General features: G+C 36.6%; 2 protein-coding genes across 2 annotated transcripts in view; both read right to left on the bottom strand.

The window, feature by feature from the left end:
- The window catches only part of LOC147573572 (uncharacterized), a 67069-nt gene that overhangs the window by 20457 nt on the left and 19783 nt on the right, over positions 1-26829 (bottom strand). The window lies entirely within an intron of this gene.
- The window catches only part of ZNF345 (zinc finger protein 345), a 28809-nt gene continuing 19784 nt past the window's right edge, over positions 17805-26829 (bottom strand). Inside the window, exon 3 of the mRNA XM_086691058.1 lies at positions 17805-20319. Coding sequence (XP_086547184.1) covers positions 18801-20240 — 1440 coding nt within the window. The 5' untranslated portion in view covers positions 20241-20319 and the 3' untranslated portion in view covers positions 17805-18800. The remainder of the gene's footprint in view (positions 20320-26829) is intronic.

The raw sequence follows: 26829 nt of genomic DNA, 5'->3' as shown, positions 1-26829 counted from the left end.
GTAAGTTCTAGCAGTTTTTTGGTGGAGTCTTTCAAGTTTTCTATATAGAGCACCATGTCACTTTACAAAGAGTGTCAGTTTTACCTCTTCCTTACCACTTCAGATGCCTTTTATTTCTTTTTGTTATCTGATTGCTATGACTAGGACTTCCAGTACTATGTTAAATAGCAGGGGTGAGAATGGACATCCTGGCCTTGTTCCTGACCATAGAAGAAAAGCTTTCAGTTTTTCCCCACTGAGAATGAGATTAAATGTGGGTTTTTCATATATGACCTTTATTAGGTTGAGGTGTGTTCCCTCTAACCCTACTTTGTTGAGGGTTTTTATCATGAATGGATGTTGTACTTTGTCAAATGCTTTTTCTGTATCTGTTGAAAGAATCATATGGTTCTTACCCTTTCTTTTATTAATGTGGTGTATCATGTTGATTGATTAGCAAATGTTGAACCATTCTTGCAGCCCAGGAATAAATCCCACTTGATTGTGGTGCATGATTCTTTTAACGTACTGTTTGGATTTGGTTTGCTAGTATTTTACTGAGAATTTTTACATCTATGTTCATCAGGGGTATTGGCCTGTAGTTTTCTTTTTCATTCGAATCTTTGTCTGGTTTTGGTATCAGGATAATGCTTGTCTCATACAATGAATTTGGAAGTTTTCCTTCCATTTCTACTTTTTGGAATAGTTTGAGAATAGGTATTAACTCTTGGCTAAATGTCTGGTAAAATTCACCTGTGAAGCCATCTGGCCCTGGACTTTTTTTTAAATTTTTTTTTCAACGTTTTTTTATTTATTTTTGGGACAGAGAGAGACAGAACATGAACGGGGGAGGGGCAGAGAGAGAGGGAGACACAGAATCCGAAACAGGCTCCAGGCTCGGAGCCATCAGCCCAGAGCCTGACGCGGGGCTCGAATTCACGGACCGCGAGATCGTGACCTGGCTGAAGCCGGACGCTTAACCGACTGCGCCACCCAGGCGCCCCATCCATCCCAAAACAAGAGAATACACATTCTTTTCAAGTGCGCATGGAACATTTTCCAGAACAGATCATAATAAGTGCTGGTGAGGATGTGCAGAAAGTAAACCCTTGTACATTGCTATTGGGGGTGTCAATTGATCCAACTACTAAGGAAAACAATGTCAAGATTCCTCAAAAAATTAAATATAGATTCACTATATGATCCAGCAATTCCACTTTGGGATACATAGCCAAAGGAAATGAAAACAGGATTTTGACTACATATACACAATCTCATGTTTATTGCAGCATTATTTTCAGTAGCTAAGATATGGAACCAATCCAAATATCCTTCAACTGATGAACAAATAGAAAAGATGTGGTACATCTACACAATGGAATATTACTAAGTCATGAAGAGGGGGGTTTCCTTCTATTTGTAACAACAGTGATGGACCTCAAACACATTATTCTAAGTGAGATACATCAAAGACAAATACCGTATGATATCACTTATATGTGAAATCTAAAAAAACTAAATGTGTAAAAAACAGGTACAAGGGGATGGTGGGGGTGAATAAGAACAATGATGTTTAAAGATACAAACTTGCAGTTTAAAATCCTTTGTATATTTTACTACTTTAAATAAGCCACAGAAAATCCAATGCACAGTAAAATGAATATAGACAATAATACTGTACTATAATTATGTGATAAATACAGCTACATTAGCCATCATATTGCAATATATAAATGTATAAAAGTAATATGCTGTACACCTTAAACCTGGGCAGTTGCATGTCAAATTTATTCAACAAAAAATCAATGGAACAAAATACTCCAGGAACAGTTGCACATAAATACAATCACTGGTCTTTGAGAAAGGAGCAAAGGCAATATAATGGAGCAAAGACAGACTCTTCAACAAATGGTGTTTGAAAAACTGCACATCCACATGCAAACACGAATCTAGACAGAGTGCCTTTCACAAAAAATTAACTCAAAACGGGCAATAGATCTATGTGTAAAATGCAAAACTATAAAACTCTTAGTTAACATAGTAGAAAATCCAGATGACTCTGGGTTTGGTGAGGAATTTTTAGAAACAATACCAAAGGCATGATCCATGAAAGAAAACTGATAAGTTGGACTTCATTAGACTTAAAACCTTCTGGGGTTCCTGGGTGGCTCAGTCAGTTGATTTCAGCTCAGGTCATGATCTTAAGGTTCATGGGTTCAAGCCCTGTTATTTATAAATAAACTTTTAAAAAAATTAAAAACTTCTTTTCTGTAAAAGATGATTTCAAGACAATGAGAACACGAACCACAGGCTAGGAGAAAATACTTGTAAAAGACACATTTGATAAAAGATATTATCCAAAATGTTTTTTTAAACACTTAAAACTCAACAATAGGAAAATAAACGGGCCAAACCTTAACAGAAATCTCATCAAAGAAGATATGGAGATAGAAAATAAGCCTATGAAATATTGCTCCACATTAGAAGTCGTCAGGGAAATGCAAATTAAAATAACAATTACATACTACTACACACCTATTAGAATGGCCAAAATCTTGAACACTGACATTAAATGCGGGTGAGGATGGAGAGTGACAGGAACTTTCATTCACTACTAGTGGGATTGCAAAATGGTTCAGACACTTGGTGGTTTCTTATAAAACTAAACATACTTTTAACATATGATCAAGTAATTGGGCTCCTCAGTATTTACCCAAAGGAGTTGAAAATTTATGTCCACACAAAAACCTGCAAATGAATGTTTATAGCAACTTTATTCACAATTGCCAAAACTTGGAAACAACCCAGATGTCCTTCAGTAGATGAATGGGTAAGTAAACTATAGTACACTGAGACAATATAATGTTTTTCAGTACTAAAAGGGAATGAGCTATCAAGACAGGTGCAGACATGTAGGATTTGTAAGTGCATATTACTAAGTGAAAGAGGCCAATGTGAAAAGACTATATTCTGTATAATTCCAGTTATGTGACATTCTAGAAAAGGCAAAACTATAGAGAGATTTTAAAATATCAGTGGTTACTAGGAGTTGTGGGAATGGGAGAGAGATGGATAGGCAGAACAGAGATTTTTAGGGCAGTGAAAATACCCTATAGGATGCTATAGTAATGGATACATGTCATCATGTATTTGTCCTAAACCATAGAATGTACAACACCAAGAGCTTTGGGGGACGTGATGTGTCAATGTAGGTTTACTAATTGTTAACAAATGTTCTACTCTGGTGAAGGATATTGATAATGGGGGAGGCTATGCATGTATAGGGGAGAGTATATGGGAGGTTTACAGTTTATATACTGTAAACCTAAAACTTATATTAGAAAAAATAGTCTTAAACACACACACACACACACACACACACACACACACGCACGCACGCGCACGAGCGCGCGCATACACACATCCCAGAAGCAACAGGTGGATGTGAAGTATGAAGAAGCCATGCGTTGAGGGGGGAGTTAAGATGGCAGAGAAGTAAGGGGACTGGGATTTCCCTCGTCCTTCAAACACAGCTGTATTGAGGTCAGATCACTTGGAACACCCAGGAAATCAATTTGGGGAGTGGCAGAAGGATCTCCACAGGTTGAGGGAGACAGCTTTGTGGGATCGAGGGGCATGTATGTGAACTGGGGGAGATAAAATGGCACAGGCAAGGAGGGGAGAGAACCCCTTCTGCGGTGAGACAAAAGGAAGAGAAAGGTAGAAGGGCTGTGAAATTGTGAGTTATTGAGTTAGCGCAAGAGGAAAACCTCTCTGGACCACAGACTGGGGAATGAAATTAAAGAAATTTAAAAAATATATGGAAGCAAATGAAAATGAAAACACAACAGTGCACAATTAAGTGACTATCTCTTGATTTCAGCTCAGGTCATGATTTCACGGTTCATGGGCTCGAGCCTCATGTCAGGCTCTGTGCTGACAGTGCCAGAGTCTGCTTGGGATTCTCTCTTTCCCTCTCCCACTATGCCCCTTCCCTGCTTGCTCTCTCTCTCTCTCTCTCTCTCTTTCAAAATAAATTAATAAACTTAAAAAAATCAAATTAAACATGATACTCCAATCCCTTTGGGATGTAGCAAAGGCAGTCCTAAGAGGAAAATACATTGTAATTTAGGCCTATCTCAAGAAGCAAGAAATGTCCCCAAAACACAAGCTAACATTATACCTAAAGGAGTTAGACAATAGCCAAATTGTGAAAAAAGCCTAAATATCCATCAACTGATGAATGGATAAAGAAATTGTGGTTTATATATACAATGGAGTACTACGTGGCAATGAGAGAGAATGAAATATGGCCCTTTGTAGCAACGTGGATGGAACTGGAGAGTGTGATGCTAAGTGAAATAAGCCATACAGAGAAAGACAGATACCATATGTTTTCACTCTTATGTGAATCCTGAGAAACTTAACAGAAACCCATGGGGGAGGGGAAGGAAAAATAAACAAAAAGAGAGGTTAGAGTGGGAGAGAGCCAAAGCATAAGAGACTCTTAAAAAATGAGAACAAACTGAGGGTTGATGGGGGGTGGGAGGGAGGGGAGGGTAGGTGATGGGCATTGAAGAGGGCATCTTTTGGGATGAGCACTGGGTGTTGTATGGAAACCAATTTGACAATAAATTTCATATTAAAAAAATAAATAAATAAAGGAGTTAGAAAAGCAGGGGCAAAGAAAGCCCAAAGCCAGTAGCAGAAGAAAACTAATAAAGATTAGAGCAGAAATAAACAATATAGAATTTAAAAAAAAACACAGAACAGATCAATGAATCTAAGAGCTGGTTTTTTGAAAGAATAAACAAAATTGATAAACCCTGAGCCAGACTTGTGAAAAAGAGAGAAAACCAAACAGATAAAATCACAAATGAAAGAGGAGAGATCACAACCAACACCACAGAAATACAAACGATTATTAGAGAATACTATGAAAAATTATATGACAACAAACTGGACAATCTGGAAGAAATGGACAAATTCCCTGAGACTCACACACTACCAAAACTCAAACAGAAAGAAATAGAAAATTTGAACAGACCCATAACCAGCAAAGAAACTGAATCGGTTATCAAAAATTTCCCAACAAATAAAGAGTCCTGAGCCAGATGGCTTCCCAGGGGAATTCTACCAGACATTTAAAGCAGAGTTAATACCTATTCTTCTCCAACTGTTCCAAGAAATAGAAACAGAAGTAAAGCTTCCAGACTTATTTTATGAAGCCAGCATTACCTTGATTCCCAAACCAGACAAAAACTCCACTAAAAAGGAGAATTACAGGCCAATATCCCTGATGAACATGGATGTGAAAATTCTCAACAAGATACTAGCAAATTTAATTCAACAGTATGTTAAAATAATTATTTACCATGATCAAGTGGGATTCATTCCTGGGCTGCAGGGCTCATTCAGTATTCTCAAATCAATCAGTGTGATATATCACATCAATAGAAGATAACAACCATATGATCCTGTCAATAGATGCAGAAAAAGCATTTGACAAAATACAGCACCCTTTCTTAATAAAAACCCTCAAGGGGCGCCTGGGTGGCTCAGTCGGTTAAGCCTCCGACTTTGGCTCAGGTCATGATCTCGCAGTCCGTGAGTTCGAGCCCCACGTCGGGCTCTGTGCTGACCGCTCAGAGCCTGGAGCCTGTTTCGGATTCTGTGTCTCCCTCTCTCTCTGACCCTCCCCCATTCATGCTCTGTCTCTGTCTCAAAAATAAATAAACGTTAAAAAAAATTTTTTTTAATAAATAAATAAAAATAAATAAATAAAAACCCTCAAGAAAGTTGGGATAGAAGGAACACACCTTAACATCATAAAAAGCCATATATTAAAGGCCCACAGTTAATATCATCCTCAATGGGGAAAAACTGAGAGCTTTCCCCCTGAGATCAGGAACACAACAGAGATGTCCACTCTCACCGTTGTTTAACATAGTGTTGGAAGTCCTAGACTCAGCAATCAGACAACAAAACAAAATAAAAGGCATCAAAATTGGCAAAGAGGTCAAACTTTCACTCTTTGTAGATGGCATAATATTCTATATGGAAAACCCAAAAGATTCCACCAAAAAAAACCTGCTAGAGCTGATAAAGGAATTCAGCAAAGTCACAGGGTATAAAATCAATGTACAGAAATTGGTCACATTCCTATACACCAATAATGAAGCAACAGAAAGAGATATCTGGGAATTGATCCCATTTATAACTGCATCAAAAACCATAAAATACCTAGGAGTAAACCTAACCAAACAGGTAAAAGATCTGTATGCTGAAACTATAGAAAGCTTATGAAAGAAATCAAAGCAGACACAAAGAAATGGAAAAACATTCCATGCTAATGGATTGGAAGAACAAATATTGTTAAAATATTTTATACTACCCAAAGCAGTCTACACATTCAATGCAATCCCAATCAAAATAACACCAACATTCTTCACAGAGCTAGAACAAACAATCCTAAAATTTGTGTGGAACCACAAAAGACCCTAAATAGCCAAAGAGTAATGTTGAAAAAGAAAACCAAAGCTGGAGGCATCACAATCCTGGACTTTAACCTGTATTACAAAGCTGTAATCATTAAGACAGGATGGTATTGGCACAAAAACAGACACACAGATCAATGGAATAGAATAGATAACCCAGGAATGGACCCAAAAATATACAGCCAACTGATCTTTGACAAAGCAGAAAAGAAAATCCAATGGGAAAAGACTGTCTCTTTAGCAAATGGTGCTAGGAGAACTGCATAGCAACATAAAGAAGAACAAAACTGGACCACTTTCTTACACCGTACACAAAAATAAACTTAAAATGGGTGAAAGACCTAAATGTGAGACAGGAAACCATTAAAATCCTACAGGAGAAAACAGGCAGTGACTTATTTAACCTTGGCCAAAGCTACTTCTTACTTGACATGTCTTCAGAGGCAAGGGAAACAAAAGCAAAAATGAACTATTGGGACCTCATCAAGATCAAAAGCTTCTGCACAGAAAAGGAAACAATAAACAAAACTAAAACGCAATCGACGGAATGGGAGAAGATATTTGCAAATTACATATCGGATAAAGGGTTAGTATCCAAAATCTGTAAAGAACTTACCAAACTCAACACCACATAAAAAATAACAATAATAATCCAGTGAAGAAATGGGCAGAAGGCATGAATAGACATTTATTCGAAGAAGACATCCAGTGGCAAATAGACACATGAAAAGATGTTAAACATCGCTCATCATCAGGGAAATACAATTAAAACCACAATGAGATACCACCTCACACTAGTGAGAGTGGCTAAAATTAACAACTCAGGAAACAACAGATGTTGGTGAGGATGTGGAGAAAGGGGAATCCTCTTGCACTGTTGGTGGGAATGCAAACTGATGCAGCCACTTTGGAAAAGTGTGGAGGTTCCTCAAAATATTAAAAATGGAATTACCCTACGACCCAGCAATTGCACCACTAGGAATTTATCCAAAGGATATAAAAATGCTGGTTCGAGGGGCACCTGAGTGGCTCAGTTGGTTAAGTGTCCGACTTCAGCTCAGGTCATGATCCCACAGTTCGTTGGTTCAAGCCCCACATCCAGTTCTGTGCTGACAGCTCAGAGCCTGGAGCCTGCTTCAGATTCTGTTTCTCCTTCTCTCTGCCCCTCCCCTGCTCGCACTCTCTCTCTCTCTCTCAAAAATAAATAAACATTTTTAAAAATGCTGATTCGAAGGGGCACGTGCATCCCAATGTTTACAGCAGCACTATCAACAATAGCCAAATTGTGGAAAGAGCCCAAATGTCCATCAATCGATGAATGGATTAAGATGTGGTATATATACACTACTAGGTGATGAAAAAGAATGAAATCTTGCCATTTGTAACAACTTGGATGGAACTGGAGGGTATTATGCTAAGCGAAATAAGTCAGTCAGAGAAAGGCAGATATCACATGATTTCACTCATATGTGGAATCTGAGAAACTTAACAGATGATCATAGGGGAAGGGAAGGAAAAATAAGATAAAACAGAGAGGGAGGCAACGCATAAAAGACTCTTAATACAGAGAACAAACTAAGGGCTGATGGGGGTAGGGAGAGGTGGGGAAAAATGGGTGATGGGCATTAAGGAGGGCATTTGTTTGGATGAGCACTGGGTGTTATATGTAAGTGATGAATCACTGGGTTCTACTCGTGAAGCCAAGGCTGCACTGTATGTTAACTAGTAAATAATTTTTTTAAGCCATGAGCCAAGAAATAACAGCATCAATGCAAATTTTGTCACCACAAGACCTGCCTTACAAGAAATGCTAAAGGAAGTTTTACAGTTTTAATGAAATGACATTAAAAAGCAACATGAAAGCATAAATCTCACTGGTAAAGGTAAATATAAAACCAAAGACAGGGCCGCCTAGGTGGCTCAGTCAGTTAAGCAACTGACTTCAGCTCAGGTCATGATCTCATGGTTCTGTGAGTTTGGGCCAGAGGCTGACAGCTCAGAGCCTGGAGCCTGCTTCAGATTCTGTGTCTCCCTCTCGCTCTGTCTCTCCCCAACTCATGTTCTCTCTCTCAAAAATAAAACTTGAAAAAAAATTTTTAATAAAAAAAACCCAAAATACTGTAATGGTGGCATATATATTTTAACACCAGTAAAAGTTAAAAGATGTAAGTATTAAGAATAACCATAACCAAATAAATTTGCTAATGGAAACACAATATTTCAAAAAGCAAATTCTGGGGTGCCTGGGTGGCTCAGTCACTTGGGTGTCCAACTCTTGAATTTGGCTCAGATCATGGTCCCAAGGTCGTGGGATCAATCCCACATTGAGCTCTGCCTTGAGTGTGGAATTTAAGATTTTCTCTCTGCCCTTCTCCCCAGCTGATCTGGGCTTCCCAGTTGTTATGGGCTTAAAATAGACTGTTATAACTATACATTATTTGATTCAAGCCTCATGGTAACCACAAAGGAAAAACCTATAGTAGGAAAATAAAACATAAAGAGAAAAGAATCACAACATATCATTATAAAAAATCACCAAACTACAATGAAGAAAACAAGAGGGGAAGAGAGGAACAAGAGAACTATAAAACGGACAAAATGTTAACAAAATTAAAATAAGTCCTTACCTAGCAATAATTACTTTAAATGTAAGCAAACTAAACTTCCCAATCAAAAGACATAGAATGGGGGCGCCTGGGTGCCTCAGTCGGTTAAGTGTCCAACTTTGGCTCAGGTCATGATCTCACTGCCTGTGAGTTCCAGCCCCGCGTCGGGCTCTGTGCTGACAGCTCAGCGCCTGGAGCCTGCTTCCGATTCTGTGTCTCCCTCGCTCTCTGCTCCTCCCCCACTCACACCCTGTGTCTCTCAAAAAATGAATAAACGTTAAAAAAAAATTCAAAAGACATAGAATGGCTGAAAAAACTGAAAAAAACAAAAACAAAAGCAAGACCCAAATAAATGCTGTTTGTAAAAAAGGACACACGTTGGCTGAAAGTGTGGGGTGGCAAAAGATATTTCATGCACATGGTAACCAAAACAGAGCAGGGGTGGCTATACTTACATCTCTACCACTCCCCCACTAGTGTTCTATCTCTCAAAAATAAATAAACATTAAACATTTTTTTAAATGTTTAAAGAAACAATGCACAATCTTCTCAAGCACACGTGAAACAATCTCTAGATCATATGGTAGGCCATAATATAAGTCTTAATAAATTTAAGAAGACTGAAATCATATCAAGCATCTTTTCTGACCACAATGATATGAAACTAGATAACAATTACGAGAAGAAAACTGGAAAATTTACGAATATAATCAAGTGGGATTTACTCCATGGATGCAAAAAAAGCTCAACAGCCACAAATGAGTGAAAAACGCCACATTAACAAAATAAAGGATAAATATCATACAATCATCCCAACAGGTTCAGAAAAAGCATTTGACAAAATTCAACATCCATTTATAATAAAAACTCTTAAAGAAGTGGGTATAGCAAAGAAATGCCTCAACATAATAAACACCATACATATATACATAAAATATAATTTCTCCCAGCTTTATTATTTAATCACAGCTTTATTAATATAATTGACTATAATACCATAATATTGTGTAAGTTTAAGGTGTACAATATGTTGATATAATACATTATCTATTGCAAAATGATTAGCATCAGAGTGTTAGCTAACACTATCATTTAAAATAATTACCATTAAATTTTTTTTTAAGTTTATTTATTTTGAGAGAGAGAGATCATGCAAACAAGGGAAGGGCAGAGAGAGAGAAAGAGTCAGAGAATCCAGAGCAGGTTCCACACCATCAATGCAGACCCCAATGTGGGGCTTGAACCAACGAACCGTGAGATCATGACCTGAGCAGAAACCAAGAGTCAGAGGCTTAACCTAATGAGCCACCTAGGTGCTCCAACCCCCCCCCCCCCCATTTCTTTCTTTCTCTTTCTTCCTTTCTTTCTTTTCTTTCTTTTTTTTATGTTTTTTTTTTTTTTGAGAGAGAGCAAACAAGAGGGGGAGGGGTAGACAGAGGGGGACAGAGGATCTGAAGTGGGCTCCACGCTGACAGCTTGACAGCAGCAAACCCAGTGCGGGGCTTGAATCCATGAACCCTGAGATCATGACCTGAGCTGAAGTCACTTCACCAACTGAGCCACCCAGGCACCCCAAATAATCACTTCTTTTTTGCAGTGAGACATTTAAGATCTACTCAGCAACTTTCAAGTACATAATATTTAGTCACCATGATATATATTAGATCCCTAGAACTTATTCAACTTACAACTAAAAGTTTGTACCCTTTGACCAACATTTCCCCATTACCCCCACCGTCCTGTGGTAATAATCACTATACTATTTTTGTGAGTTCACCTATTTCAGATTCCACATATGAGTGATATCTTATAGTATTTTCCTTTCTCTGACTTATTTCACTTAACATAGTGCCCTCAGAGTTAATCCAACTTGTCACAAATAGCAAGATTTCCTTCTTTCTCATGAACGGTATTCTATTGTATATATACCACTTCTTTATCCATTTATCCACTGACTGACTTAGTTTGTTTCCATATCTCGGCTATTGTGGATAATGCTGCAAGAATATGGAAGTGTATGTATGTGGAATTTAAGAAACAAAACAGATTAATATAAGGGAAAGGAAAAAAAGGGGAGAGAAGCAAACCATAAAATAGACTCTTAGCTATGGATAACAAACTGAGGGTTGCTAGAGGGGAAGTGAGTAGGGGGATGGGCTAAATCGGTGATGGGTATTTTTTTTTTAATTTTTATTTTTATTTATTTTTTTTTCAACGTTTATTTATTTTTGGGACAGAGAGAGACAGAGCATGAACGGGGGAGGGGCAGAGAGAGAGGGAGACACAGAATCGGAAACAGGCTCCAGGCTCTGAGCCATCAGCCCAGAGCCTGATGCGGGGCTCGAACTCACGGACCGCGAGATCGTGACCTGGTTGAAGTCGGACGCTTAACCGACTGCGCCACCCAGGCGCCCCTAGTGATGGGTATTAAAGAAAGCACTTCTTGTGATGAACACTGGGTGTTATATGTAAGTGATGAATCTCTAAATTCTACTCCTGCAACTAATATTACACTATATGTTAACTAACTAGAATTTAAATAAAAACCTGAAATAAAAGAAATACAGCATAAAAAAAACCATACCATTAAAGAAAAAAAGAAAAAAGAATATGGACTTTTAGATGTCTCACTGATACCTGTTTTCATTTCCTTTGGATATATACTCAGAAGTGAGATTGCCGAATCATATGGAAATTTTATTTTTAATTTTTTAAGAAACCTCCATATTGTTTTCTATAGTAGTTATACAAATATACATTCCCACCAACAGTGCACATCCTCACCAACACTTGTTAACTCTGGACTTCTTGATAATAGTCATTCTAACAGCTGTGAGGGAATATCTCATTGTGGTTTTGGTTTGCATTTCCTTGATGATTAATGACATTGAGCATCTTTTCATGTACCTGTTACCTATTGTATATATTCTTTTGAAAATTCTTTTGAATTTTTTTAGATTTCTGCCCACTTTTTAGATTTATTGGGGTTTATTTTGCTAGTGAGTTGTATGAGTCTATATATTTTTAATATTAACCCATTTTTGAAATATGATTTGCAAATATTTTTTCCATTCCATAGACTGCTTTTTCATTTTGTTATTTCTTTTGCTGTGCAGGAAACTTTTACTTATTTAGTACCACATATTTATTTTTGCTTTTGTTGCATGTGCTTTTGGTGCCATACCCAAGTAATCATTGCCAAGACCAATGTCAAACAAGTTTTTCCTGTTTTTTTTTTTCTAGGAGGTTTAGGGTTTTAGTTCTTATGTTTAAATCTTTAATCCATTTTGAGTTAATTTTTTGTGAGTGGTACAAGATATGAGTCCAATTTCATTTTTTTCCATGTGAATATCCAGTTTTCCCAACACCATTTAATGAAGAAACTATCTTTTCCCCCACTGAAGAATCTAGGCTCCCTTGTCAAATATCAGCTGACTATATATTCAAGGGTTTATTTCCGTGTTCTCAATTCTGTTCCATTGGACTGTTTTTATGCCAGTACCAACCAGTCTTAGGTACTATAGCTTTGTAGTATAGTTTGAAATTAGGCAGTATGATGCCTTTAGCATTGTTCTGCTTATTCAGGATTACCTGGGTTATTCATGGTCTTTTGTGCCTCCATACAAATTTTAGTATTGCTTTTCTATTTCTGTAAAAAATGCCAGTTGAATTTTGATAGAGATGGCATTGAATCCATAGATGGCTTTGGGTAGAATGAACATTTTAACAATAATTCTGATTCACAAACATGGGGTATCTCTTATTTCTGTCTTCAGTTACTTTAACCAAAGTCTTGTAGTTTTCACTACACAGATATTTCACCTCATTGGCAAAATTTATTTCTACATATTTTATTATTTCTGATGCTATTATGAGTAAGATTATTTTTTAATTTCTTTTTCAGATATTTTGTTGCCAGTGTATAGAAACACAACTCATTTCTGTATGTTGTTTTTGTACCCTGTAACTTTATTTTTTGATTCACTCTTACAGTTTTAAGGTGGAGTCCTTCAGATTTTCTATATGTAAATTCATATAATCTAAACAGACAATTCTACTTTCCTTCCAATTTGGATGCCTTATACTTATTTTCGCATATGATTGCATTGGCTAGAAATTCCACTAGTATGTTGAATAGGAGTGGTGAGAGTAGACATCTTGGTGTTATTCCTGAACTGGAAGAACTGTCACCTTTCACTGTCAAGTATGATGGTGGCTGAAGGTTTGTCATATTTGGCTTTTATTGTTTGAGGAATGCTCCTTTTATATAACCCAAATTTGCTGAGTGTTTTTATCATGAAAGGATGTTGTATTTTGCCAAATGCTTTTTTGCACCTGTTGAAACGATCATATGATTTTTATCTTTCATTCTATTAACGTGGTATATCACATTTATTGATTTCTATATGTTGAACTATCCTTGTATCCCAGGGGTAAATCTCACTTGATCGTGGTGTATGATTCCTTTAATGTCCTGTTGAAATCAGTTTGCTAATATTTTCTTGAGAATTTTTGCATTTATGTTCATCAGGATTATTGGCCTGTAATTTTTTTTTTTTCTTGTGGTGTCTTCATCTGGTTTTGGCATCAGGGCAAGGCTAATCTTGTGAAATGAGTTTGGGAGTGTTCCTTCCTCTTCAATTTTTTGAAACAGTTTGAGAAAAATTGGCATTAATTCTTTAAATGTTTGATAAAATTCAGCAGTGAAGCTTTCAGTGCTGGGCTTTTCTTCATTGGAAATTTTTGATTACTGATTGAAGCACCTTACTAGTATAGTAGTTGGTCTAGATTTTTTTATTTCTTCATAATTCAGTCTTGATAGGTCATATGCTTCTAGGAATTTATCCACTTCTAGGTTATCCAATGTGTTAGCATATAAGTGTTTATAGTAGTTTTTTATGATCCTCTGTATTGCTGTGATATCACTTGGAATGTTTCCTCTTTCATTTCTGATTTTATTTGTGTCCTTTTACCTTTTTTCTTAGTCTAGCTGAATGTCAATTTTATCTTTTTGAAAAGATTTTAGCTTTGCTAATCTTTTCTATTGCTCTACTAGTCTCTATTTCATTTATTTCAGTTCTGATTTTTGTCACTTCCTTTTGCTAACTTTGGCCTTAGTTTGTTGTTTTTCTGGTTTCTTAACATTTAAAGTTGTTTATTTGAAATCTTTCATTTTTCCCACTATATGCATTTATGGCTATAAATTTCCCTCTGAGAACTGCTTTCACAACATCGCATTTGTATTTGTCTATTGAATCTCCATTTTCATTTGTTTGGAGATTTTTTTTTTTTCTCTTTTTGATTTTTCCCTTGGCCCAGTGGTTATTCAGGAATGTGTTGCTTAGTTTCCACATATTTGTAAAATTTCCAGCTTTCCTCTTGTTCTTGATTTTTAGCTTCATACCATTGTGGTTGGAAAAGAAACTTGGTATGAGGTCAGTATAAATTTCCTAAGAATTGTTTTGTGACCTATCATATGACCTATCCTGGAGAATATTCCATGTGCACTTGAGAAGAATGTGTATTCTGCTGCTGCTGTTGAATGGAATGTTTTATATATGTCTGTTAGGTCCATTTGGTCTAATGTATGATTCAAGTCAAATGTTTCTATATTGATTTTGTCTGAATGATCTATCCATTACTTAAAGTGAAGTATTAAAGTCCCCTACTGTTCTTGTATTGCCTATTTCTCCCTTTAGATCTGTCAGTATTTGCTTAATATATTTAGGGCTCCAATAGTGGGTGCATAAACATTTATAATTGTATATCATCTTGATGAATTAACCAACTTATCATTATATAATGACCTTCTTTGTCTCATAATAGTTTTTGGCTTAGGTCTATTTTGTCTTATGTAAGTATGGGCTAACCCGGTAAGGCCAACCTCACTTTCTGTTGGTTTCTGTTTCCATGGAATATCTCTTCCATGTCTTCATTTTGAGCCTACGTACGACCTTAAAGCTGAAGTGCCTCTCTGTGAAGACAGCATGTAGTTGAATCTCATCCATCCAGACATTCTATCCGTTTTGATTGGTAAATTAAATTCATTTACATTCAGGGTAATTATTAATATGTAAAGATTTAATAATGCCATCTTATTACTATCTCTCTTGCTGTTTTATAGTTCCATTGTTCTTCCTCACCCCACCCCCTCCCTCTTACTGCCTACCTTTTCCACGGATGGTGATATGCTCTGATTCCCATCGCTTTATCTTTTGTGAATCTAATAGCTTTGTGCTTTGTGGTTATCACGAGACTTACATAAAACATCTTCTAGATAAGTCAGCTTAAAATAGTCCATTTTAAGCTGATGAATAGTAACTTTAATCCCATACAAAAGCTCTATTCTTTATTACCTTCTTTTATGTTTTTGATTTTACCATTTACCTTTTTTTTACTATTCTGAATTCATTAACAAATTACAGTTCTTTTTTTATATTCTTGTTTGTTTTATGGTGTCCATACATCTTGTAGGCTTTTTTCACTCTCTTTCATTCCTTTTTTCTTGGTTCTCCTCTGACTGGGAGTCCCTACCCTTCATCTCTCTGATTTTATATTTGCTTGGTCTATCCTGTTGATGTTCTCTATTGCATTTTTCATGTCATTCATTCTTCAGCTCCAGATTTGTTTGGTTTGTTTTTAGGATTTCTCTTTGTTGGATTTCTCATTTTATTCATGTATTATTTTCCTGACTTGCTGAGTTCTGTGTTTTATTGTAGCTCATTGAGTTTCTTTAAAACAGCTAATTTGAATTCTTTATCAGGCAAACCACATAATTGTGTCTTTGAATCGAGGATTATTGAGATCTTTTTGTGATGTCATGTTCATGGATTCCCCATGTTTCTTGGAGTTTTGCATTGCTGTTTTCTCATTTGAAGTAGTCACCTCCTCCAATCGTTACTAGCTGCCTTCAGGTCGGAGATACTTTTTGTTGGTCCTGCTTATAACTAGGTCTTTCTCTGTCCTTGTAGGAATACATGTGCTCCATGCTTCCTGCCCCCTTGTGGCTTCTTTGTCTCCTCTCAAACTTACAACTCACCAGGCTAGCTGCTGGAAACCTCTTTTGTCTTTCTTAAGATAATACTATAGCTCAAGTTTGTGATTTCTCCCTTGCCACAGACTCTGGTTTGTTTTCTGCATGCTCTCGGTCTACCAAAACTGGCTCTTAGTACCATACTTGGGAGCTGAAGAATTGGGGGAGCTGTGGGTTTAACATTTGGGGCTTTAGGGGTGCCTGCAAGCCAGATGGAGGTTCCTTGGGCAAGGCTTTCCCAGTGGCTTGTGTTGAGTTTTCTGCTTGAGTCCTGAATGCAGCCAAGTAAGAACTGTGTTTATTTTTGCTGTTTTTTAATATTTTTTAAATGTTTATTTATTTTTGAGAGACAGAAGGCAAGTGGAGGAGGGGCAGAGAGAGAAGGAGATACACAATCTGAAGCAGGCTCCAGGCTCTGAGCTGCCAGCACAGAGCCTGACACGGGGCTTGAACTCATGAACCTTGAGATCATGACCTGAGCCAAAGTCAAACACTTAACCGACTCAGCTGCCCAGGCACCCTGAAACTGTATTTCTTTAATGCACTCTGATATTCTTATATCCTGTTATCAGGTACTGCCTCAATACTATGGGTGCTGCAGCAGAGAAACAAGTTTCTTCAGCAGCATTCTATACAGGTGGGGAAGCTGGGCAATCACCCACTATTATCACTTGCAGAAGTCATTGCTGGTTAGTTCAGCAACATGGTGTGCTGCCTTGGGGAACAGGTAGCACTGGCGAAGTTCATCTTACACCCCCCACCCCCCACCTTTTTTTTTTTTTTTTTCTCTAACAGAGTGCTAGAATCTTTCCTCAGGAAATCTGAAGTTCTGCAAAGGCTCTCTCATCTGTGAGTGTCTGCTCAAATCAGCAGTCTCCAGATTTACCCTGAATGCAGCCAAGAGGGGCTGGGGCTGGTTCACAGACTTCTGCTGTTTCCCCAGTCTGTACCAAGGACTATCAGCTTATTACTTTATGTGGTGGGTGAGACTCCTCTCAGGTCCTTTAGCTTATGGTGTTGGATCTCACAACAACCACAGAGGCCCTTTTTCTTATAGGTGGATGCTGAATTTTAGTTGTTAAACTTGGAGGCCAAATGAAGGTATGCATCTTATGCTGTCATTATGCTAAGGTCATTACTCAAAGTTCAAATTTCTATGAAGGAGCTACCCTCTTTATTTTTACCTCAGTATGAATTTTGCCTTCTCACACATTACAATCTCATATTTTTCTTTATCAAGATGAATTATCCCTGTTCTATAAGAAACAGATGTTAGTCAAAATTTTATTATATTCATTTACATGAATATCTTTTTTTCCCATTATGATGTCTTTGATGTTGAATAAGACAAGGATACTAGCTAAAAACTTTTCCCTAAAAAAACAAAATTGAAAGATAATAATAATGACGAAGGCTAATACTATGCAAGTTTTATTATGTGATAGGCACAATTGTAGAATCCACATAACAAGCCTCTGAAGTGAACGAATTATGCCCACATTACCAAAAGCACATTATATATGCATATAAAATGACCTGGAAGAATAAGTCGGTTAACATTTAGGAAATAACTGGGTCAAGAATGTTGGCCAAAGGGAAGCAGAGCTTTATAATGTATAAATGTTTAAAAGTAGAAGAGATCCCACACATTTTCTCTGAAATGAATAAAAAACAAAGCAGACACATTCAAAAGGGGCCATCAAGATAACTCTTTATAATGGTAAAATTTTCAATATTTGACAAAATAGGGGTTTGATAAAGACAGGTGAATACTTTGAAGCCAATAAAAGAGTAACCAATATATTTACAACGAATATTAAAGGCTGGTTATAGTATAGCACAATCACACTTTCTGTCAAAAACAATGATATGTAGTTTTAAAGAGTTTGCTCCAAAAGTTTGACAAAGATTGTCTATGACCGGTATGATTACAGATAACTATCTATTTTGTTCATATCTACATTAATATAGAGAAAAATTATTTTGCAAAAAGAGAAGTATAAACTTTATAAAAGGAAAATAAAGCAATCTTCCAAAACAAAAGATACAGATCCACAAGATATTAAAGGATACTTAAAAGTAACAGTAACTTAACACGAACAAAATGGAACACAGATACAAACACAGATATGCAAATTTAGAAACAAAGACTGACCCGATATCCATGCTTTATATGTATAAAAATATAACTTACCATCAAACAGGCAATAAAAAATACAAAAATATAGTTATTAAATAAATGGCATTCAAATGAGAAACAGGAAGAAGGCTAAATTTAGACCCTCAATAAATAATTTAAAATAATTTTGAGATGGATTAGTAATTCTGTATAATGCACAAAAAATTAAGAACATAAAAAAAAACAAAGGTAGCAGGATTAGCCCCCAAGTGAATTTTTCAATGTTTAAAATAAAGGCAAAAAACAATAAATGGTTTTTTAATTTTTAATATTCACAAGTATGAATTTTCCAAAAGTAACGAAAGAATGAATATAGACAGAGATCTTCAGAGTGGTTTTTCTTTTTCTGTATAAATTCTTTCAGACTAAGTGGTAAAGCATAAGTAAGGCATTTGTACCTTAATTACATTTGTAGTGACTCTCACTAGTATGAATTTTCTTTTCTGTCCTGTGTCCTTCCTTAACCACATAATTCTAACTTATAGAGTTTCCAATTCACAGATCTACTACTCACCAGTATGACATTTTTTATGTTGCTGAATCTCTGCACCTCTCCCAAAAGCCTTTCCACATTCCTTACATTCATAAAGTTTCTCACCAGTATGAATTTTCTGATGTTGAGTAAGGCTTGAGCCAGTACCAAAATTCTTCCCACATTTCTTACATTCATAAGGTTTTTCACCAGTGTGTATTCTCTGGTGCCGATTGAGAGCTGAACCACTACTGAAGGACTTTCCACATTCTTTACATTCATAGGGTTTTTCACCAGTGTGAATTAGCTGGTGTTGGATAAGTTTTGAGCCACTACCAAAGGCCTTGCCACATTCTTTACATTCATAAGGTTTCTCACCAGTATGAATTCTCTGATGTTGAGTAAGGTCTGAACCACTACTAAAGGCTTTCCCACATTCCTTACACTCATAGGGCTTCTCACCAGTGTGCATTCTTTGATGCTGGATAAGTTTTGAACCACTTCTAAAGGCCTTCTCACATTCCTTACACTCATAGGGTTTCTCACCAGTGTGAATTCTTTGATGTTGAGTGAGATCTGAGCCACTATTAAAAGCCTTCCCACATTCCTTACATACATAAGGCTTCTCACCAGTGTGAATTCTTTGATGTCGAGTAAGGGCTGATCCAAAACTAAAAGCCTTCCCACATTCATTACATATATACGGTTTTTCACCAGTATGAATTCTCTGATGCCGAGTAAGGGCTGAACCACTACTAAAGGCCATTCCACATGCTTTACATTCATAAGGTTTCTCACCAGTATGAATCCTTCGATGTTGAGTAAGGTTTGAACCACTGCCAAAGGCCTTTCCACAATCCTTACATTCATAAGGTTTCTCACCTGTGTGAATTCTGTGATGCCGAGTAAGGGCTGATTCAAAACTAAAGGACTTCCCACATTCCTTACACTCATAGGGCTTTTCACCACTGTGAATTATCTGATGTCGAATTAGGCCTGATCCAAAACTAAAGGCTTTCCCGCATTCTTTACATTCATATGGTTTCTCACCAGTATGAATTCTCTGATGATGGGTAAGGTTTGAGCCACTACCAAAGGCCTTTCCACATTCACTACATTCATAAGGTTTCTCACCAGTATGAATTCTTTGATGGTAAGCAAGGTTTGCACCACTACCAAAGGCCTTGCCACATTCTTTACATTCATAAGGTTTCTCACCAGTATGAATTCGCTGATGTCGAATAAGGACTGATACAAAACTAAAATCCTTCCCACATTCCTTACATTCAAGGAGTTTCTCATCAGTATGTATTCTCTGATGCTGGTTATTGAAAGTGGGCATGTCTTCAGAAGTAAATATCATTTGACTGAAATGTCCTTCCTGAGATTCCTGTTTTCTCTCAAACTGGCTTTTACATTCCCAATCACCTCTGAAACTTGAACACTCAATGCTGTTTTTTAAAAGTCTTTCCATTATCTCTCATCAGGATGATTCTACTCCATAAATATCCTTTTTCAGAAATAATTTCTTGGTCTCAACCTTGATTCACAGTCTGAAAGAAAATATAAAAGCAAACATTCACTTTTTTTGTGTTCTGGGAGAAAAAAAACTTTTATAATAAAAATGAAAAGACTTAACCGAAACTAATTTTCATAAAAAGTGAGTAGTTTATACAGTTCTCAAATATGATGGGGCAACTTGACACACAGATAAGGAAAGTAAAAAGAATGAGAAGTCACACTGGAAGGTAAAGAGATATTTAGGAAAATAGATTAGTCAGTTGTTCCTATAGTGATCTAAATTAAAAAAAAAAAACCTTCAAACATGGGACCTTGATTAATATAAAGATGTCTAGGCTCTACCCCAATTTTGTAAGAGAATAAATCTAGCGTCATATACATTTTAAAATGTGGGTAATTACCAATTAACCCATTTCTTAGGGTTGTTTGGAGCACTAACTACACCTAGAAAAAAATCTAGGATAAATAGGTAACAAACATAAATTGCATAGAATCTGAAGGAAATAAAAGAGAATGTTACTTCAGATACAGCAGTATCCTGATGAAAGATTAATGTGATAAATGAACAATGAAGAAGGAAGAATCTATTGTGGTTAGAATGTGGCTTATTTATGCCATTTGATAAAATCCATGTTTGTGTAGGAAGTCTATGAAGCTAAGCTTGGGAGAGCAAAAAAGGGGATACAGCAAAAGCTACTGTAATTGAGAATCTAGTTTTAAAATCTGAGAGAAAGGAATAGCAGATAGAGGTAATGTGGTACTATTGGCAGATTTCAAAGATGCAGATAAGTATTCTGAACCCCAGCTCCAATGATTATTGAATAATTCTGAAATCACACATAATGTATATATGTAGTTGTATAAAGTAACTGCACAGTGTTTAGTAGCTATTATTTTGTAAGACTTCTATGCCAGAAAAGAAACTAGGAAAATGAATGGATTTAAGATACCAATTAAGTCCCTGAGCAAATATGTCAAGCCCCAAAAGGTGAAAACATCTGAGCTCCATTCTCTTCCTATAACACTCATACAGCAATCTTGTTTGAGGTTGGCCTAAATATGTCTTGAAATTGTTCTTTCCCTCTCTACTGTCAATAGATGATCCAGGCCAAAATTATCTTTTATTTGGACACAAAAGTAGCATTTTATCTAGCTGTCCGCCTTGCTAGTTTTCCACCCCTAACAGCCAGAGTGATATTCAGCCTGGCACTTTCATGTTCAAAATGCTTCAGTGGTTCCCACCGTTCTTAGGAAAAGACCCACAGTCCTTAACTTGGTCTTAACAATTCCTTAACAACCTGCCTCCTGCATGCCTCTTCAACTTGCTACCTATTTCCTTTTAACAATAAACTACAGCTACATTGGTCTTCTCAGTTCTTCAAATGCACTAAACTTTAACCCACCCCCCCCCCCCCCCCCACCAAACACACATGCCATGATTTCATCTGCCCTAAATAACCATCCATACCACCGTCTCCACTGCCACCTCTTTTGGCCTTACAAGCTCCTGGCCATTGTTCAGGTCTCTGCTAAGTGGCATATCCTAATAAAAATCTTTCCTGAATATTCAATCTTAACTATGCACGTCTCACCATTATCTCACAAAGCACTTTGTTTTCTTCCATTCTTTGTGTTTTGCTTGGTAATGGGTGATTACACATTTGTCTCCTACAATTGCAAATTTCATATTTGAATGTTTGCTTAATGTCCGTCTGCTACAGTAGAGCCAAACTTCAGGAAGGAAGGATAACCAATGTCTGTTACTTTAATCAACTTGAACCCTGGCACATACAAAAAGAGCAAAGTACATTTAGTGAATGCCTAATGTAGTAAGTTAGTTTCAAAATTCAAAATAAGTTAGTTTGAAAATAAACTTCTAAAAACAAGATTTCTCTAGAAAAAGAATACACTTTTCTCTCAAAGAGAACAAGTGGATCGCATGCAGTTTTTCCTGCCCTTTTAACAGACTCACTGAAATGAATGAAATGGATTTTTTTTTAAAAAGGACCAAACCCACAAGGTCAAAGACAAGTAAAGAGGAGGTAGCAACAACAAAAACTTTTGAAGTGGGAAAGCATGAAGACAAATTAAGACTAGCTTAACAAACCAAAAAATGATAAAACCTAACCCAAAAAATAAGGAAAAGGATGATTTATCCTGCAAAAGGCTAGGATCCTCAGTAAATTCTAAAACTAGAAAGTGAATGGTTGTTGAGAAAAAGAGTATTTACTGGTTTCACAATATCACTCTACAGATTATTTACTAATTATAAAGGGAAAAATATACCTTTGTACTGGGAAGATTTAGTATTCACCACTTCTAACCTTCAGTTATAAAATCTGGCTATCACCAATAGTGCAACAAACTGACATTATTATGTGCCTCACCAATGTAATGCAATAAAACGTACACTGTCTTATCACCTACACAGCATGCTTGCCAAATCTAAAGGAGATTGCCATCTCTAAAGGAGAAAGCCATCAGAGAAATGGAGGTTGTTGAGACAATCTATAAGAAAACTGTCCTGAATTCTCTAAAACACTCAGTGTCCTATTAAAACAAAACAAAACAAAAAAAATGAGAGCCTGTTCTAGATTAAAGAGACTAAAGCATTGAAGAGGGCGTCTTTTGGGATGAGCACTGGGTGTTGTATGGAAACTAATCTGACAATAAGTTTCATATAATAAAAAAAAATTTTTTTTTAATGTGAAAAAAAGAGACTAAAGAGACTCAACAACAAAAATAATGCATGAATCTTGATTGGATTGCAAACAAGCAACCAAATAAATGAACAAAAAAACAAAATTACATCAGCTAAAAAAACAAAAAACACTTTGGGGAACCCCTGGAAATAATTGAACACGAAATGTTTGAGGTGATATTAATGAGTTAATGTAAATTTTCATAGATTTGTTATGTCATTGTTATTGTTTGGAAAATGTCCTTATACTTAGAAGATACATACTAAAAGTATTAAGGGTAAAGTGTCCAGATGTCCCCAACCTGTATTCAAATGATTCAGGGGGAAAAAAGTGTGTGTGTGTGTGTGTGTGTGTGTGTGTGTGTGTGTGTGTTGTGTGTTTAGAAAGACAAAGCAAATGTGGCAAAATGATAACAATTGGTGATTTTAGGTGATGACTATATAGGGTACACTAAAATATTCTTCCTTTTAAAAAATATATTTTTTATGTTTATTTTTGAGAGATAGAAAAAGAGCGAGCAGGGGAGGGGCAGAGAGAGAGGAAGACAGAATCTGAAGCAGGCTCCAGACTCTGAGCTATCAGCACAGAGCCTGACAAGGGGCTGGAACTCCTGATAGTGAGATCATGACCTGAGCTGAAGTTGGATGCTTAACTGACTGAGCCGCCCAGGCGCCCCTGAAATATTCTTTCAAGTTTGCTGTATATTAGAAATTTTTCAAAGAAAACAGAAATTACAGATTGTTTTAGAAAATAGCATTTAAGAAATTTTCCAGACCTGAAGGACATGAACCTCCACATTTAATGGACTTACTTGATACCTAGCATAAAAAATAAAAATGATTCACACTAAGATATGTTTTACATTAGGTTTCAGGACACTAGGAACAAAGAAAAGAACTTAAAAGGCTCCAAAGAGTAAAAACAGGGCATCAATAAAAGAGCAGGAATCAAAATGGGTTTGAAGTTCTCAACAATATTCTATTTAAAAAAAAAAAAAATTTTTTTTAACGTTTATGTATTTTTGAGACAGAGACAGAACATGAACGGGGGAGGGGCAGAGAGAGAGAGGGAGACACAGAATCGGAAGCAGGCTCCAGGCTCTGAGCCATCAGCCGAGAACCCGACGCGGGGCTCGAACTCGCGGACCGTGAGATCGTGACCTGAGCTGAAGTGGGACGCGCAACCGACTGAGCCACCCCAGGCGCCCCTCAACAATATTCTAAACCAGAAGTCATAACCTTAAAATTCTAAAGAAAAATATTTCAAGTAGAATTCATGTCCTGTGAAAGAACAAATATACTGGTTGAAAAGCCCTTTTCAGATATACTAGAATTCACAAGTTTAACACATTTATCCATTTTTACATGCCACCTACACAAAAAAAACAATTTTGATAATTTCACGTTTTCTTAGAGTAAACCAAGAAACAGGAAGGCATGAAATCCAAGAAGTAAAAACTGAACAAAGAAGAAGGGAACAGAATTCAAAAAGTAGGCAAAATATAGAATAGTGGGCAGAGAAGAACAAAGGATTGTAGGAGGGCTGTCTAAACATAGGAAATGCCAAATTTCCCAAAAATTTGTTTTCTAAAAGACTGAGTATGAATTAGTGATAGTTAAATGGACAACCACATACAACAAAACAGGCAACATTACATAGCAAATAAAGTTGTACAGCAAAGTAAACATGACTCATACCTCAGTTATGAATAAATTCATGATAAAGAGTAATGAGCTTTAGAATGAGAGAAGATATTTATTTACATTTATTTACTTTTGAGAGACAGAGAGAGACAGAGCACAAGCGGGGGAGGGGCAGAGAGAGAATGAGACACAGAATCTGAAGCAGGTTCCAGGCTTTGAGCTGTCAGCACAGAGCTCAACGTGGGGCTTGAACTCACAAACCGTGAGATCATGACCTGAGCCAAAGTCAGACACTTAACCGACTGAGCCACCCAGGTGCCCCGAGAGAAGATATTTATAAAATATTTTTTTTTATCAAAAACCTAGTATCCAGAATATAAAGATCTTTTTCAAATCATTAATTAAGTTAAGCTAAAAGATCCAAGAGAAAAGGAACCGCTAAATAAATAAGAAGATATGTTATCTAATAAAGAATTAGTCTTGTATTTGTCCCAGGTTTCTAGATCATAGTTTCTAAAACTCTTGGAATTTCCTAAGTGATATAAGTGTCTTTCATATTGGATCACACTTGAGTTTATGTTAATGAGGTAACTCATGTTGTGCCTGTATAGGTAGCTTCAGCATTGGAGGCGGTCATCAGAAAGACTGAGCCAGCCCAACCTCTGGGAGAGCAGAGTGAAGCTAGAGACAGAGATCAATTATGCAGGCAGTAATTAAGCATTCATGTCACAGTGGAACCCCAATAAAAAGCCTGGACACTGAAGCTCAGTATAACTTTCTGGCAGATAAACACATTGATGAACCAGAAAGGTAATGTACCCTAATTCCACAAGGAAATTCTACAGAAACCATAGTTGGGTTCCTTCCAGATTTTGCTTATGTATCTCTTCATTTGGCTATTCCTGATTTGTATCCTTATGGTTTATAATAAAACTTTAATTCTGAGAATAGTGCTTTTCTGAATTCCAAGAGTCATTCTAGTAAATTATTAAACCTGGCAGCGAGGGTGGTCACGGGAACCCTTTCTCCATAACAAGATTTGTAGCCAGTTGGTCTAAAGTAGGGAGAGGTAAACATTTAGCTAAAACCTGTGGAGTCTGACACCAACTCAGGGTGGTTAGTGACAATTCAACTGCAGTTCACCAGTTGGGGTTAAAAACAGAATAACATCCCATGTGCACAGACTGGAAAACTTAGGAGTGTTAAAAGATAGCAAAACTCCTCAAAGCAATCTGCAGATTCAATGCAACCTCTATCAAAATTTCAATGGCCTTTCTGGAGAAATGAAAAGCCAATCTTCAAATTCATATGGAATGGGCCCGGAATAGCCAAACAAAATTGCAAAAGAAAAACAGAGTATGAAGATCTACCTCCCAGTTTCAAAACTTACAAACAAAAAGCTACAGTAACCAAAACACTGCACACTGACACAAGGATAGATCTATGGACCAATTGGATAGAACTGAGAATCCAGAAATAAACCTAAACTTCTATGACCAATTGCCTTTCAACAAGGATGACAAGTCCATTCAGTGGGGAAAAGAAAAATATCTTTAACAAATGGTGCTAGGACAACTGGATAAATATATGCAAAAGAATGAAATCAGATCCTCTATCTCAATTCACATAAAAAATTAACTCATGAAAATGGACCTACTTCTTTACACTACACACAAAAATGAAATCAAAATTAATTAAGGACCTAAATGTGAGAACTGAAACCATAAAAATCCTAGAAGAGAGCACAGGCAGTAATTTCTCTGACATCAGCCATAGCAACATTTTTCATAATGTCTCCTGAGACAAGTAAAATCAAAGCAAAAACAAACTATTGGGACTACATCAAAATAAACAGCTTCTGCACAGCAAAGGAAACAATCAATAGAAATAAAAGACAACCTACTGAATGGGAGAAGATATTTTCAAATGACATATCCAATAAAGGACTAGTACCCAAAATATATAAAGAACTTTTATAACTCAACACCCAAAAGACAAATAACCCAATTTAAAAAACGGGCAGAACCCATGAAGAGACATTTCTCCAAAGAAGACTTACAGATGGCCAACAGATGCTCAACATCACTCATCAGCAGGGAAAAGTAAAAAAAAAAAAAAAAAAAAAAAAAAAAGTAAAAACCACAACAAGATATCACTCCACACTTGTCAGAATGGCTAAAATCAACAACAAAGAAAC

Source organism: Puma concolor, chromosome E2, assembly GCF_028749965.1.
Source record: "Puma concolor isolate L17-30 chromosome E2, mPumCon1.1.hap2, whole genome shotgun sequence".
NCBI lineage: Eukaryota > Metazoa > Chordata > Mammalia > Carnivora > Felidae > Puma > Puma concolor.
The sequence above is the reverse complement of the archived record's forward strand: the minus strand, read 5'-3'. Positions and strand labels throughout refer to the sequence as shown.